This window comes from Rutidosis leptorrhynchoides, chromosome 1, assembly GCF_046630445.1.
Source record: "Rutidosis leptorrhynchoides isolate AG116_Rl617_1_P2 chromosome 1, CSIRO_AGI_Rlap_v1, whole genome shotgun sequence".
NCBI classification, from domain to species: domain Eukaryota; kingdom Viridiplantae; phylum Streptophyta; class Magnoliopsida; order Asterales; family Asteraceae; genus Rutidosis; species Rutidosis leptorrhynchoides.
The window spans coordinates 109,749,854-109,764,838 of NC_092333.1; the positions used below are offsets into that span (position 1 = coordinate 109,749,854).

The 14,985-nt window shown below is 32.7% G+C and overlaps 1 protein-coding gene across 1 annotated transcript; it reads right to left on the reverse strand.

Annotated features, from left to right (window-relative positions):
- Window positions 1-130: 130 nt before the first annotated feature.
- On the reverse strand, window positions 131-2,592 carry LOC139888204 (uncharacterized). Its single transcript, XM_071871230.1, has 6 exons — window positions 2,299-2,592; window positions 1,911-2,123; window positions 1,587-1,710; window positions 1,402-1,475; window positions 881-1,224; window positions 131-845 (listed from the first exon to the last, which is right to left on the reverse strand). The coding sequence occupies exons 1-6, from the start codon at window positions 2,590-2,592 to the stop codon at window positions 131-133; spliced, it is 1,764 nt and encodes a 587-aa protein (XP_071727331.1).
- Between the last annotated feature and the right edge of the window lie 12,393 nt (window positions 2,593-14,985).

Here is a 14,985-nt window from a genome sequence, read left to right on the forward strand (position 1 = left end):
AATCTTTGAATTTAGAAGGAAAAACCCTAGGTCTAGCAGACCTTCTAGGGCCATCTTCTATGCCTTCTTCATTGTTGTTTTCATTATTATTAATTTGATTTTCAAAAATATTGCCCTCAAGAGAATCTATCTATGTATCTTGTGACATAGTGGTATCACTATGATCTGAAGATAAATCTTCATGATCACTATGATCACTGCCACTATGCTCATCATCATTTGTTCTCTCCTCATCATTGGGACTTTGAACCTTTGGGTTTTCAGAAAAAGAATCAAAGAAATTTAAATGATTTAAATCATTAGTACCATAAAAAACAACTTTTGAAGAATTTTTGAGATTAAATGGAAACACAGTTTCATAGAAATGAACATCTCTTGAGGAAAAAAAAACAGTTTTTGACTCAAGACTATACAGTTTGTAACCCTTTTTAAAATTAGAATAACCAATAAAAACACATTTTTCAGATCTTTTTTCAAATTTATCATTATTATTAAGCACAGAAGATGGGACCCTTTTAATTAAGTAAGCATCAGTTAATATAGTTTCAGTCCACATATTTAAAGGTAAACCACTTTGAAAAAGTAAAGACCTAGCAACATTAAGCAAATGTCTGTGTTTTCTCTCAACAACACCATTTTGTTGTGGAGTATAAGCACAACTTGTTTGATGAACAATACCTTTTTTATTACAAAACTCATTAAACTTAGTGTTAATAAACTCAGTACCATTGTCAGATCTTATGATCTTAATAGGTTTATTGAATTGAGTTTGAATCAGATTAGCAAAACTCTCAAAACAGTTAAACACTTCATCTTTAGTTTTAATAAGATAAACCCAAACAGCCCTAGTAAAGTCATCAACAATAGTAAAAAAAAATACCTAAAACCATCTCTACTAGTGACTCTATAAGGCCCCCACAAATCTAAGTGTATTAGGTCACCTAATACATTTGATTTGTGATCACTAGTAGAAAAAGAATCTCTAGTTTGCTTTGCCTTATGGCAAGTATCACAAACAAATTGTTCATCTTTATCTTTCCAGTTAAGAGTATTTTTTAATAGGTCTAACACAGGTTTAACAGGATGACCAAGCCTATGATGCCACAAATTAAAAGAAGCATGACAACTTGTAATACAAGTAGTAGTATCACCTTGACTATCATCAAACATATAAAGACCATGATTAATACTACCAGTCCCCACAATCTTCTTTTCCAACAAATCCTAAATGTAACACTTTGAATCATTAAAACCAACAAAAAAGTTTTTTTCATTAGATAATTGATGAACAGATAATAGATTGACACAATATCCAGGAACCACCAGCACATTTCTTAGAATGATATGACTATTTAATTTTAAATCACCAATTTTAGTAATTTTTCCATTAGGATGACCTACAGTCATACCTAATTTAGTGACATCAAAAAGATTTTCCATTTTTTTAATAGAACCAGTCATGTGTTGAGATGCTCCTGAATCAATTATCCATCCATTACAATTATTAAGTCTAATATTTGCCTCATTAGCCTTGAAAAAAGTTTCAAATTTAGAATTAAACAAAACATTCAAATTGTGAAAAGTACCTGCAATATTTGCTTGTACATTTCCATTCCCTCCAGAATAGGAATTTCCAATCAGACTCATAATTTTATTAATTTGATCAGTGGTAAAAGGAAGATCACTATGACTAGACATAGAATTATTATTCTGGACATTTTTAGAAGTGAAATTTGTTCTTTTTACCCAACCAGGAGGATAGCCCAAGATTTCATAACATCTATCTATGGTATGACCAAGTCTGTTACATTTTGAACACTTAAGATTGGGATTTGGTCCTTTACCAAATCTTTTATTATTATCAAAACTTTTAGACACAAGAAAAGCAGATTGAGTATTTTTTCAATAACATTTGAAGAGTTTTTGTGAGACTCTTCTCTGGACACAATTGAGAAAGCAGTTTGAACACTTGGTAAAGTTTCCATTGTTAAAATATTACTTCTAACAGACTGATAGCAGTCATCCAAACCCATTAAGAATTGCATCAATTTTATCATATCATTGTGTTTTTTAAACTCAGGATTTGCACAATCACATGAAGGAAGTTTGACAAGAGCATCAAACTGCTTCCATAAAGAGTTAAGTTTATGATAATAATCTGAAAGTGAATCACCATTTTGAGAAATAGTGTTAATTTTTTTTATGTAAATTAAAGGTAATTGATCCATCTATCTTGTCATATGTTAAAATCCAAGATAGCACAACAGAATTTAAAATCCAAGATAATTCTTCACTCACAGAATTTAAAATCCAAAATAGCACAACAGAGTTATATCTATCCCATTGTAACCCAAGAACATCATCAGTAGTACTCTTTATAACAGTACCATCAATAAATCCAATTTTATTTTTTGTTTGTAAAGCCAACAACATAGCCCTACTCCAGACATTATAATTCTCAGTTCCCTTTAACTTTAAAGAGATGAGCCCAGTGATACTAGTATCACTTGAATGAAGATACAAAGGATCACCAAAATCAAGATCACTCACTTGAGTAATCTTGGGACCTCTACCAGAATCTTGATTAACCATAGTAACAATCAGATAAACAAACAAATCACAGAAAAAGACAATAAAATATACAGATAATCCTTGATGTTTTAGCAGAGTAGTATATAAAATAGCTTATATTTTTACAGGAAAAACTATTAAATACGATACATTTTTACACAAGATATTTATTTATTTAGAGAATGGATATACTTAAACCTTGCTACAACACTTATAGGCAGTGTACCTAATCGTACAGTAGTGTAGTTTTTAGTAAGTCCGGTTCGTTCCACAGGGAATCTTTTTAAACAAAGCTTAACGCTATATTAGTTTACTTTTATAAAAATACAAATATATATATAAGTAATATTATTATTATAAAGGGGGGTTTTTACCGTTTAATGACCGGTTTGTCGATTTTAAAACTTTAGTCGCAGTTAAAACCAAATGTAAAATAATAAATATAAATACAAGACTTAAATTAAAGCGTAAAGTAAATAACAATAATGAAATTGCGAATAATAAAAGTGCGATAAAATAAACTTGCGATAATTAAAAAGTACGATAATTAAAAGTACAATTAAATACAATAACAATAAAAATGCGATAATTAGAAGTGCAATTAAATATAAAATAAAGGAAATTAAATATGAAATAAAAGAATTATGCTTATTTAAACTTCCGTAATCATGATGTTTGACGTGTTGATTTTAGTTTTATGCCCATGAGTTAATTGTCCTTTGTCCTGGATTATTTAATATGTCCATACAGATTTGTCCATAATAGTCCATCAGTCATAAATATAAAGAGCGAAAGCCTTCGTCAAATTATTCTTATTCCCGAAGTTAAATATTCCAACTAATTGGGGATTCGAATTGTAACAAGGGTTTAATACTTTGTTTAATGAATACACCAGGTTATCGACTGCGTGTAAACCAAGGTTTTACTACTTTGTTAACAATTACACCAATTACCCTTGAATGTAATTCACCCCTGTTTCAACAAGTCTATTAACTATTAATCCAGTTCCGTGTCCGGTAAAATGAATAATTATTGGTATTTATAGATATCCCGCCCACCGTACCCAGTCAAGCGTATGTGGTTATATATAAATACGTTGAATTATAAGTTTGTATATTAAATTAACAAGGTATTGTTTAGTTAATATAAAACCCATTAATAGCCCATAGTCTAATTTCCACAAGTGTCGTTCTTTTATCCAAACCCCAATTATGGTACAAAGCCCAATTACCCAATTTTAGTAATTAGCCCAACATCATGATTACTTCGGATTAAATAAGCATAATAATAACTTAGCTACGAGACATTAAATTAAAAAGGTTGAACATAACTTACAATGATTAAAAATAGCGTAGCGTTACACGGACAGAATTTCGACTTACACCCTTACAACATTCGCTAACATACCCTTATTATTAGAATTAAAATTAAAATTAAAATTAAAATTATAATATAAGTATAAATATATACGTTTAGATAGATGGATGGATATATGAGTGATTTTTTTGCGATCAGAATTCGTTTGCTTTTATAGGGAGTTTCAGAAATTGGGGCTCCGCGACTCGCGGCAACATTTTCCTTCAAACTCCGCGAGTCGCGGAGTTTGCTTTTACAGCTCACACGAGTTTGGCTCTTTGTTTACCGACGGTTTTAAATATTTATATAATATATAAATAATTATAAGAATTATTTAAATATTATATTATATTTATGTGCATAGTTGACTTGTAATTTTTAGTCCGTTGCGTCGAGCGTTGAGAGTTGACTCTGGTCCCGGTTCCGGATTTTCGAACGTCCTTGCGTACAATTTAATATCTTGTACTTTGTGTTTTGAATCTTATACTCTTGTAATTTCGAGACGTTTCTTATCAATAATTGGAACCTCTTTGATTGTCTTTTGTACTTTTGAGCTTTTTGGTCGTTTGCGTCTTCAATTCGTCGAATCTGTCTTTTGTCTTCACCTTTTATTATTTAAACGAATATCACTTGTAAATAGAACAATTGCAACTAAAATCTTGTCTTTCTTGAGGAATAATGCTATGAAATATATGTTCGTTTTTAGCATTATCAAATATTCCCACACTTGAGCGTTGCTTGTCCTCAAGCAATATCGTCTTGAAATACTAGAATCACTTCTTTATTCTTCACACTTTGTACATCAGTGATTTCTATACGGCGGTATAAACAATGGTAATAACGATATGGTTTACAGTCCCACATGACTATAAAAATTTAGATCCATTAAGGAAATTGGATCTTTATGAAAACATTTGATCTTTTGAAAATTAAATCTAGTTTTTACCCTAGATAAGTTTTCCGGAATAACCCTTTATCGGTGTTTGCAAAATATTTTTGTGGGTTTGGTGGGTTTCAGATTTGAAAATTTAAGCTCAAAACTTATGGTTTTGTGTCACCCACTTGCTAACCTTGTATTTGGAAAGCAACACGTCCAGTTTACTTGTCCCGTATATTACCTTTCGGTAAACTACCGTCCGGTTGTAAAGGAAAGCGTTGAACAAGCAACTGTTAAGGCAATGTCCAATGACATGCTTTTAATTATGGTCTATAACGTGTCGAACGTAATTACTATCCTTTGTAGGAGCAATAGTAAAGCTCATCCTTATGATTTTTTGGTCTGGCACAAGGTCCTGTCTTTGACCATGCTATGCAACCACCGTTCTTACGGTTGACACCCGATTTAGTTCAGGTGACCTAATGAATTCCAGGTAAATTCCTAGGATTTCACGTTCAATGGTAATGAACGCATTGAAAATAGGGTTTTCAGAAAACAAATCGGTTTGTAATTTTGATCAAAATATTTTCTCGTTCAAGCTCGAGTTTAGATATCATTGAATTCCATGAGTTTGAATTCTCAATCTTTAAGGTCAATCTCAAGGATTGAGTAATATCAGTCTTAAAAGCTGATTTTTAATCTTTAAGGAGATTATCCTTTCTGGGGATCTGATTCATTAGTTTTATCCAGCTAATTTGCATGGTGCCCCCCCATTTTACGAGATAAATCCTTCTCATGGTTAGGATAAATCTGACCACTTGGCGACCCTATTTAATGCTGAGGTCCGTGGATTTCCTGCTGATTTTAGTGATGACTTTTCTAGATTTTTCGTCAACCTACAGCTGGTCTGGACGACAACTTCTTGACCTAAATCAAGAAGCGCGTGTCTTTTTCGGAAGACTTTACTTCCTTTTAATGATGGAATTGATTCATCGTGTAGATCCATCTTTTCTTTTCTTTCATCGGGTAAAACAGTTTAGTTTAGTCCAAAGCAAAAGTATTTTCAGTTATTTGTTACAGATATATGTGACATATGTTTTGAATAACTTGGAGAATTTTCCCACACTTGGCTTTTATTTTCCTTTTTATTGTCCTCTATTCCATTTTAAATGAATTTTAACATTTTGGTTTGTTTCTCAATTTATGTCCTTTCCGAGGTTACATTTTGGTTACATTTCGGTGTTAAAACCTAGTTTTATCGTTCATAAATATGTATAAACATGATTTTGAGTTCATTTAATTGAAAATTTTAAAATTTTTTTACTAGAATTGGGTAGTCAGTATATAAGACTAGGGTTGTTCTTTATTATCAGAGAGCACTAGATTCTAATACAACTACTGCTTTACTAGTATTTTTAATGGTAACCCAGTGTTTAAGATAAAAATTTTAAAATCCGAAAGAATTTAACCCCTTCCCACACTTAAGATCTTGCAATGCTCTCATTTGCAAGAAATCAGTAACAATTTAAATTATTGAGGGTGATTTGTGTGAAAATGATTAAATTTTACCAAAGTTTCCAAACATATTGGCGTTTGTTTACTGAATGATAAATGGTGCACATCATTTGTTCATTCCGTCTTGTTGTTATTTCACATATATTTTGCATCTTGTCATCAAAATTAGTTGCTTTTGCTGAACTTAATGCCAGTCTTTGAAAATGCGTTGTTTTACCCTGTTGTGTACATAAGATAAACTGCAAACATATATACATATTTTTGAAGTTTGGTATATTACCCCACATTCAAAAATTATTAAAATCTAAGAATAAAAGTTAGAAAATTATAAAAACTATTACAATATTAACATAAGTATTAAACGTATCAATATTACAAATTACAAAATAAATAAAACTAAGTAGACTAGGGATGATATTGATACCAATAGGGGTTCCAAGCATAACCATAGGTGCTATAAAATGCTTCGGCAGGGTCATACGTAGGATACGGTGGTTGCATCTCTATAGACCAGGGAGGGAATATGGGTTTTGGTGTAGGAATATAGTTTCTACCTATATGTTGGCAATGAGCTATGATTTGGTTTTGATGAACTTTCCAATCTTCAAATGCTCCCTGTCTAGCATTTTCATACTCATGTGAAGCTATAAACCTTTGCATTTCTTGCATTTCATTCCCCCCTCCTACATTACCTTGCTGTTGGTTTCTCTCAACCTGTGGATGTCTACCATGGTATTGTACTGCGGCGTTATTTCGCCTCTTTAAAACTTTCGCACCATGGTATACATTTAAACCTATAGTATCGCGGGGTTCTGGTTCTTCGACTAATAATCCCCCCCGACTTATATCCACACCGAGATATTCAGCAATCAAAGTAATAAAAATACCACCTCCTATTATGCTATGCGGTCTCATCCCCCTAACCATAGCTGATAAATAATAACCCACACAATAAGGTATACTTACAGCGCTTTGTGGGTCTCGAATACACATATGGTAAAACAAATCCTGTTCATTTACCTTTTCCTTATTCTTACCTCTTTGTGTAATCGAATTAGCTAAAAACCTATGAATCACTCTTAATTCAGCTCTATCTATATCCAAATAAGAGTAATTTCCCCCTTTGAATCGGTGATGGCTTGTCATTTGACTCCATACACCGTGTGTATCAAAATTTTCATCTATCTTTCTACCATTTAGTATCAATCCTCTACAATCGGCAGATGCTAACTCCTCAGGCGTATATATACGTAAAGCCTGAGCCATGTCTAGTAAAGACATGTGGCGCATCGAACCTCCTAACAAAAATCTAATAAAAGATCGATCGGTTAAACTAGCTACCCGATCATTTAATTCTATACTACACAACAATTCTTCACACCATACTTTATATACAGGTCTACGCATGGTGAATAAACGTACCCAGTCATTAAAAGTAGAATTACCATACCTCTGTACAAGTAATTCCCTAATTGGCCCGGCCAATTCTACAGCTTCTAATGGTCCCCATTCTATGACCCTAGGTACCTCAACAACCTTAGAATGAAGAGTATGCAAATCCCTTTGGTATTTTGGATAATCTATCCAAAGTCTGTCAAATCTCAGGTTCGGGTGCAAATCTTCCAAGTGCATATCAGAAAAGGTCATGACTGGATGAGGTATATCTTGTTTGTAGAAGCTATCCACCTCTTGTTGTTCCGCATTCTCAGCAGGAGCATTGCGAGCTTGGAATGAAGATTCACCCCTTTCAGTCTGCAAAACACATCAAACACAATTTTTGTGCATCCAAATATGCATTAGTGTCAGCAAAATCATCAATCAAAATAATTACTATGACATGATCAATTTATATCAAACTTAAGCTCATTTTCATATTTTCATCAAATCTATACTTTTTCAAATAAGCATATACGAAAATGTTCGCCAAGTTCATAAGCATTCAACTCAAATAACATGCCAAAATAATCATTACTAGCAATTAAACAAGTTTCAAATGGCATTATCTCTTAAAAATCAAGTTCATGAATTTTTAGACTTGAAAAAGTCCATTTTAATTCTCAAAATCATGTTTAGGCTCAAAGTTTGGATCATTTAACTACCTAAACATGTTACACTACTTAATTTAGCAACAATTCATGACAAAAATCGGCCATAACCTGTTTATATCAAAAAGCCCCAAATTTGCTCAAGAACACAAACCCTAGATTACTCAAAATTTGAAGTTTAAGGCTTCTAATCATGTTAAATAGCATCAATCTAGGTTATACAAGAATAATACATAAACAATTTAAGCATAATTACACTAAGAAGCATCAAAATCAAATTGGGGAAAAAATTGCTCAAGAACACTAATTTTCGGATTAAATGGTGTTTAGGTGTAGAAATTTACCGTTTTTCTTGAGTAATTATTTGATAGCATCCTTCTCAACATGATTTTAGTAAAAGATTTGATGATTAACGGTTAAAAATTGTGATTTTGGGGGTGTATTTTCGACTTTTTTCGCAGTATTTTCGCTGTGTTTTTGAGTTTTGTGGTGTGCAACTGATCAGTTATGCGTTTTATTTTTTTCTGATTTTTTTTCTCCCGCGACTCGCGGTGTTTAAAGCTTCAAACTCCGCGAGTCGCGGAGTTTGCTTTTTTTTTTTTTTAACATCTTATATTAATTAAAACAATTAAGTAATTAATTTTAAAATTTTGTTTCCCTTGTTATTTAGGACGAGGTCGTTTCGGATCGATGTCCTAGTCCGTCCTTCGACAAAATTTTAAAATTTGTCTTTTTGTAGCGATTGTTTTAAAAGCTAAGATTTTTTGGGTTTTTTAATGTTTTTGGCATACTTTAATTCAATAAGATTAAAAATAATGATAATAAAGTTTCTCGTCCCTCCCTCGGGTAAAGCAATTTCGGTTCAAAGACCTAGTCTTCAACTTACGACGAATTTTAAAAATCATATTTTTAACTTAATGAGATAAAGTAAATTTTTGTTTTTAAATTCACACAATTTAAATATAAAATTCAAAATTAATATTAAAAATTCACACCAAACTTAAAATTTAAAATGCATAAAATTAAAAATTCATATTTTAATAATTAAAAATTCACACCAAACTTAATTTAAAAATTCATATTATAAATTCACACCAAACTTATATTAATTTTTCAAATATTTACAATTTTAAATATATTGTTTTTACAAAGTTTACAATATTAATTTAAGATTTATATATTAATTTTAAAAACATGGTAAAAATAAAATTAAAAATCTTTTTGGCTTTTTATCCCACTTTAATCAATCAAATATTATCAAAAATATGCGCCCCTCTTTTCGGTAAAGTAATTTCGGTTCCAAGACCTATTTTAACTCATGACGAATTTTTGAAATATTTTGGGTTGATTGATTAAAGATATTTATACCTTAAGAATAAACGTTAAATTTCGCAGTGATGTAATAAATTTTTGAATGATATCAATAATTTCGGTCGCCAAACCTAATTTTATTCAATACCAATTTAATACTTTATAGCGAACAAATTAGCGTTTATTATCAAAAGGTTAAAAATAAAATAAATAAAATAAAAACTGTACAGACTTACCTGCGAAATAGATTTCTTAGTTATATGATCTATCCCATTCATAAGATAGTCGGTTTAATTGGTTTTCCATGGCTACATAGGCGTAACCTCGAGCATTCAGTGTCTTTTCTTCTAAACATATGAACGGTCCGTCTCTGCATAAAGTAACAAATTCGGTGTTTGAATAGGTTTGATTATTTGAACATTTACCTCCATGTGACCATTTTCCGCATTTGTGACATCTTTCTAGGTGTCGTGCTCTTCTTTTCGCTGCGGATTTTGATTTTCTTTTACCAAATTGTAACTTATTATCTTCGCATATGGATTCTTTTCTAACTCCGTCCATTCTTTCTCTGATTACTGATACTATTTCACTCGGTAGTGTGTCATTATTACGTTTAGTGATCAAAGCGTGTAGCATTAGACCATGGTTTAGTTCACAGGCAGTCTTCATTTTGTAAAAACCTAAAAAAATAAAAATTCAGAATGGGGGGAGAAGACTAGTTCTTTAGGGTCTGCTAGGGAAAGACCATTCGGGTTCCATTTTCGAGAACTACACGAAAACAGACAATCTAATTCTAACAGAAATACATATTATCCTTTAAAGACTTGATTCTCCCCACACTTAGTTAGCTGTGGTGTCGAAATTGTGATTAACTTCGTTGTCGACTTCCATCGGACTATCTATGTAGTGTTTAACTCTGTGACCATTAACTTTAAATTCAATTCCATTTGAATTTATTAATTCTATCGTTCCGTATGGGAAAACTCTTTTGACTATGAATGGTCCAGACCATCTTGATTTCAATTTTCCAGGAAATAGCTTGAATCGTGAATTGAAAAGAAGAACTCTGTCTCCTTCCTTAAATTCTTTTGAACTTCTGATTCTTTTATCATGCCATTTCTTTGTTCTTTCTTTATAGATTAACGAATTATCGTATGCTTCATGTCTTAATTCTTCTAATTCGTTTAGTTGACTTAATCGTAGACGTCCGGCTTCATGTAAATCAAGATTACATGTCTTCAAAGTCCAAAATGCTTTGTGTTCAATTTCTACTGGAAGATGACATACTTTTCCATAAACAAGTCTAAAAGGTGTGGTTCCAATTGGAGTTTTGTAGGCTGTTCTAAAAGCCCAGAGTGCATCCTCCAATTTAATGGACCATTCCTTCGGATTTGATCCTACGGTTTTCTCTAGAATACGTTTTAAAGCTCGGTTGGTATTTTCAACTTGTCCACTTGTTTGTGGATGATATGCGGTGGAGATTTTATGAGTTACTCCATATCTTTTAAGAACTTTCTCAAGTTGATTATTACAGAAATGAGTACCCCGATCACTTATTAAAGCTTTCGGTGTTCCAAACCTTGCAAAAAGACGTTTTAAAAAGTTGACTACAACTCGTGCATCATTAGTTGGGAGAGCTTGTGCTTCCGCCCATTTAGATACATAATCAATGGCTACGAGTATATATAGATAATTATGAGATTTTGGAAATGGACCCATAAAGTCAATACCCCAAATGTCAAATACTTCACATACTTGGATGACATTTTGTGGCATTTCATCACGTTGACTTATTTTTCATGCCCTTTGACAAGCATCACAGGATTTGCAAAGAAGGTGTGCGTCTTTGTAAATTGTAGGCCAATAGAATCCAACATCATAAACATTTCTTGCTGTTAGTTGAGGCCCATAATGCCCTCCTGTTGGTCCTGTGTGACAATGGTTTAATATTTTACTAGCTTCAACTCCAAATACACATCGGCGTATTATTCCATCGGGACAACTTTTAAACAAATGTGGATCTTCCCCAAAATAGTGTTTTATATCACTGAATAATTTCTTTCGTTTTTGGTACGATAATCCTTTTTCAAGGAATCCACAAACTAAGTAGTTTGCATAGTCTGCAAACCATGGAATTTCTTTATAATCTATCTTCAATAGATATTCATCAGGAAAGTTGTCTTGTATGGCCGATTCATTTAGAACTTTTAATTTGGGATTTTCAAGACGAGAAAGATGATCAGCGGCGAGATTTTCTGCTCCTCTTTTATCTCGGATTTCAATATCAAACTCTTGTAAGAGTAAGATCCAACGGATTAATCTTGTTTTAGCATCTTGTTTTGAAAATAGGTATCTAAGAGCAGAATGGTCGGTATAGACCACCGTTTTTGCTAGAACGAGATATGATCGAAATTTGTCAAAAGCAAAGACAATAGCAAGGAGTTCTTTTTCAGTAGTTGTATAGTTCGTTTGTGCTCCTTGTAACGTCTTACTAGCATAATATATAGGTTGAAATCGTTTTTCAATCCTTTGTCCTAAAACGGCTCCCATTGCAAAATCACTTGCATCGCACATTAGTTCAAATGGTAGATTCCAATTTGGTGTTATCATGTTCGGCACATTAGTGAGTTTCTCTTTAAGAATATTAAAAGATTTGATACACTCATCTGAAAAGATGAATGGAGCATCCTTTTCTAGGAGTTTATTCATAGGAGTGGCAATTTTAGAAAAATCTTTTATGAAACGTCGGTAAAAACCGGCATGCCCTAGAAAACTCCTAACTCCTCTAACATTGGTGGGATGTGGAAGTTTAGCAATTACATCTACTTTAGCTCTATCCACTTCAATTCCTTCTTTTGAAATTTTATGTCCAAGAACGATGCCTTCTTTAACCATGAAATGGCATTTCTCCCAATTAAGTACTAGATTTGATTTTTCGCATCTAATTAGCATACGTTCCAGATTAACTAGACATGATTCAAATGTATCACCGAAGACTGAAAAGTCATCCATGAAAACTTTCATGCATTCTTCTATCATGTCGTGAAAAATCGCTATCATACACCTTTGAAAGGTTGCAGGGGCGTTGCAAATTCCAAATGGCATGCGTTTGTAAGTAAAAGTACCATAAGGGCACGTGAATGTGGTTTTCTCTTGATCTTCGGGTGCTATTGGAATTTGAAAATATCCGGAAAATCCATCTAGAAAACAATAGTAACTATTTCCGGCTAATCTTTCCAACATTTGATCTATGAAAGGTAAGGGAAAGTGATCTTTTCTGGTGGCGTCATTTAATTTTCTATAATCAATACACACACGCCATCCTGTTACAGTCCTAGTAGGAATAAGCTCATTTTTCTCATTTGTAATGACAGTCATGCCACCCTTCTTAGGCACGCATTGAACTGGGCTTACCCATGGACTATCAGCGATTGGATAAATTAAACCTGCATCTAGCAGTTTAATAATCTTTTTCTTAACTATATCTTGCATATTAGGATTTAGTCTTCGTTGGCGTTGCACATATGTTTTATGACCTTCTTCCATAAGGATTTTATGTGTGCAATACGAAGGACTTATTCCTTTAATATCATGAATCTTCCATGCAATGGCTGGTTTATGAGCTTTTAACACAGAAATGAGTTGTGATTTCTCATTTTCAGTAAGAGAAGACGATATTATTACAGGTAATTCAGATTCACCATGTAAATAAGCGTATTCCAAATGGTTTGGAAGTGGCTTTAACTCTAATTTCGGAGGTTCTTCTATCGATGATTTATATCGATATCTGTCTTCTTCTTTTAACATTTGAATTTCTTCTGTTGTTAGTTCATATCCATTAGCTATAAGTGTAGCTAACATTTCAGCTTCATCAATTGGTTCATTACCTTCTCCTAAAGAACATTCTCCTGTTCCTTGTAATTCTGGAAATTCTTCTAATAATTCTGCATGTGCATCTATAGTTTGAATATAATAACATGTATCATCTGCAGATTGTGGTTGTTGCATTGCTTTATCAACTGAAAAGGTAACACTCTCATCCTCTATACTTAGGGTCAATTTCTTACCGAACACGTCTATCATTGCTTTAGCCGTGTTTAAGAATGGTCTTCCTAATATGAGAGGAACTTGAGAATCTTCTTCCATGTCCAAAACAACAAAATCTACTGGAAATACTAAAGTACTAACTTTAACTAGCATGTTCTCCATTATCCCTCTAGGATATTTTATTGATCTATCGGCTAGTTGTATGCTTATTCTGGTTGGTTTCAATTCTCCAAGGTCTAGTTTAGCGTATAGTGAATACGGCATTAGATTTATACTAGCACCTAAGTCTGCCAATGCTTCTATTGAACTAAGACTACCCAGAAAACATGGAATTGTGAAACTTCCTGGATCAGATAATTTTTCTGGTATCTTATTCAACAGCACTGCTGAACAATTAGCATTCATGGTAACAGCCGAGAGTTCTTCCATTTTCTTTCTATTTGAGATTAGATCTTTCAAGAATTTAGCATATCTAGGCATTCCTGAAATCACATCAATGAAAGGAAGATTTACATTTATCTGTTTAAACATATCCAAGAATTTGGATTGCTCGGCTTCAAGTTTCTCTTTCTTCATTTTACTCGGGTAAGGAAGTGGTGGTTGGTATGGTTTAACATAAGGTTTAGCCTTAACTGTGTTATCTTCATTAACCTTTTCAACTACCGGTTCTTTTTCCTTATCTTGATCAGGTTGTGGTTCTTGTGGAGTAGGAATAGCTTCATCAGAAGTTACAGGTATTTCAGGTGGTTTAAGCGTTGTACCACTTCTTGTGGTAATGGCTTTAGCTGTTTCATTTCGGGGATTAGCATTTGTATCACTAGGTAGACTTCCCGGTTTTCTTTCACCTATTAACCTTGCTAGGTTACTTACTTCTTGTTCCAAATTTTGAATAGAAGCTTGTTAATTTCTAAATGCTTGAGCATTTTGTTCATTAGTTTGTTTCTGAGATGTGAAAAACTGCGTTTTAGTTTCAACTAGCTTCGTCATCATATCTTCTAAATTCGGGTTTTTATCATTGGTTTGTTGTGGTGGTTTGTTTTGAAAATTAGGTCTTTGCTGATTGTAAGTATTATTGGATACTTGTTGATTGCTAGGACCTTGTTGGTTGTTGTATGGAATATTTCGGTTATAATTCTGGTTTTGATTGTAAATTGGTCTTGGCGGTTGATAATTATTCTGATAATTATTTCCAGGCCTTTGGTTTATGTATGAAATATTCTCTCTTTGTTCCATTGTTAATTCAATACTGAGACAATCTTTTGT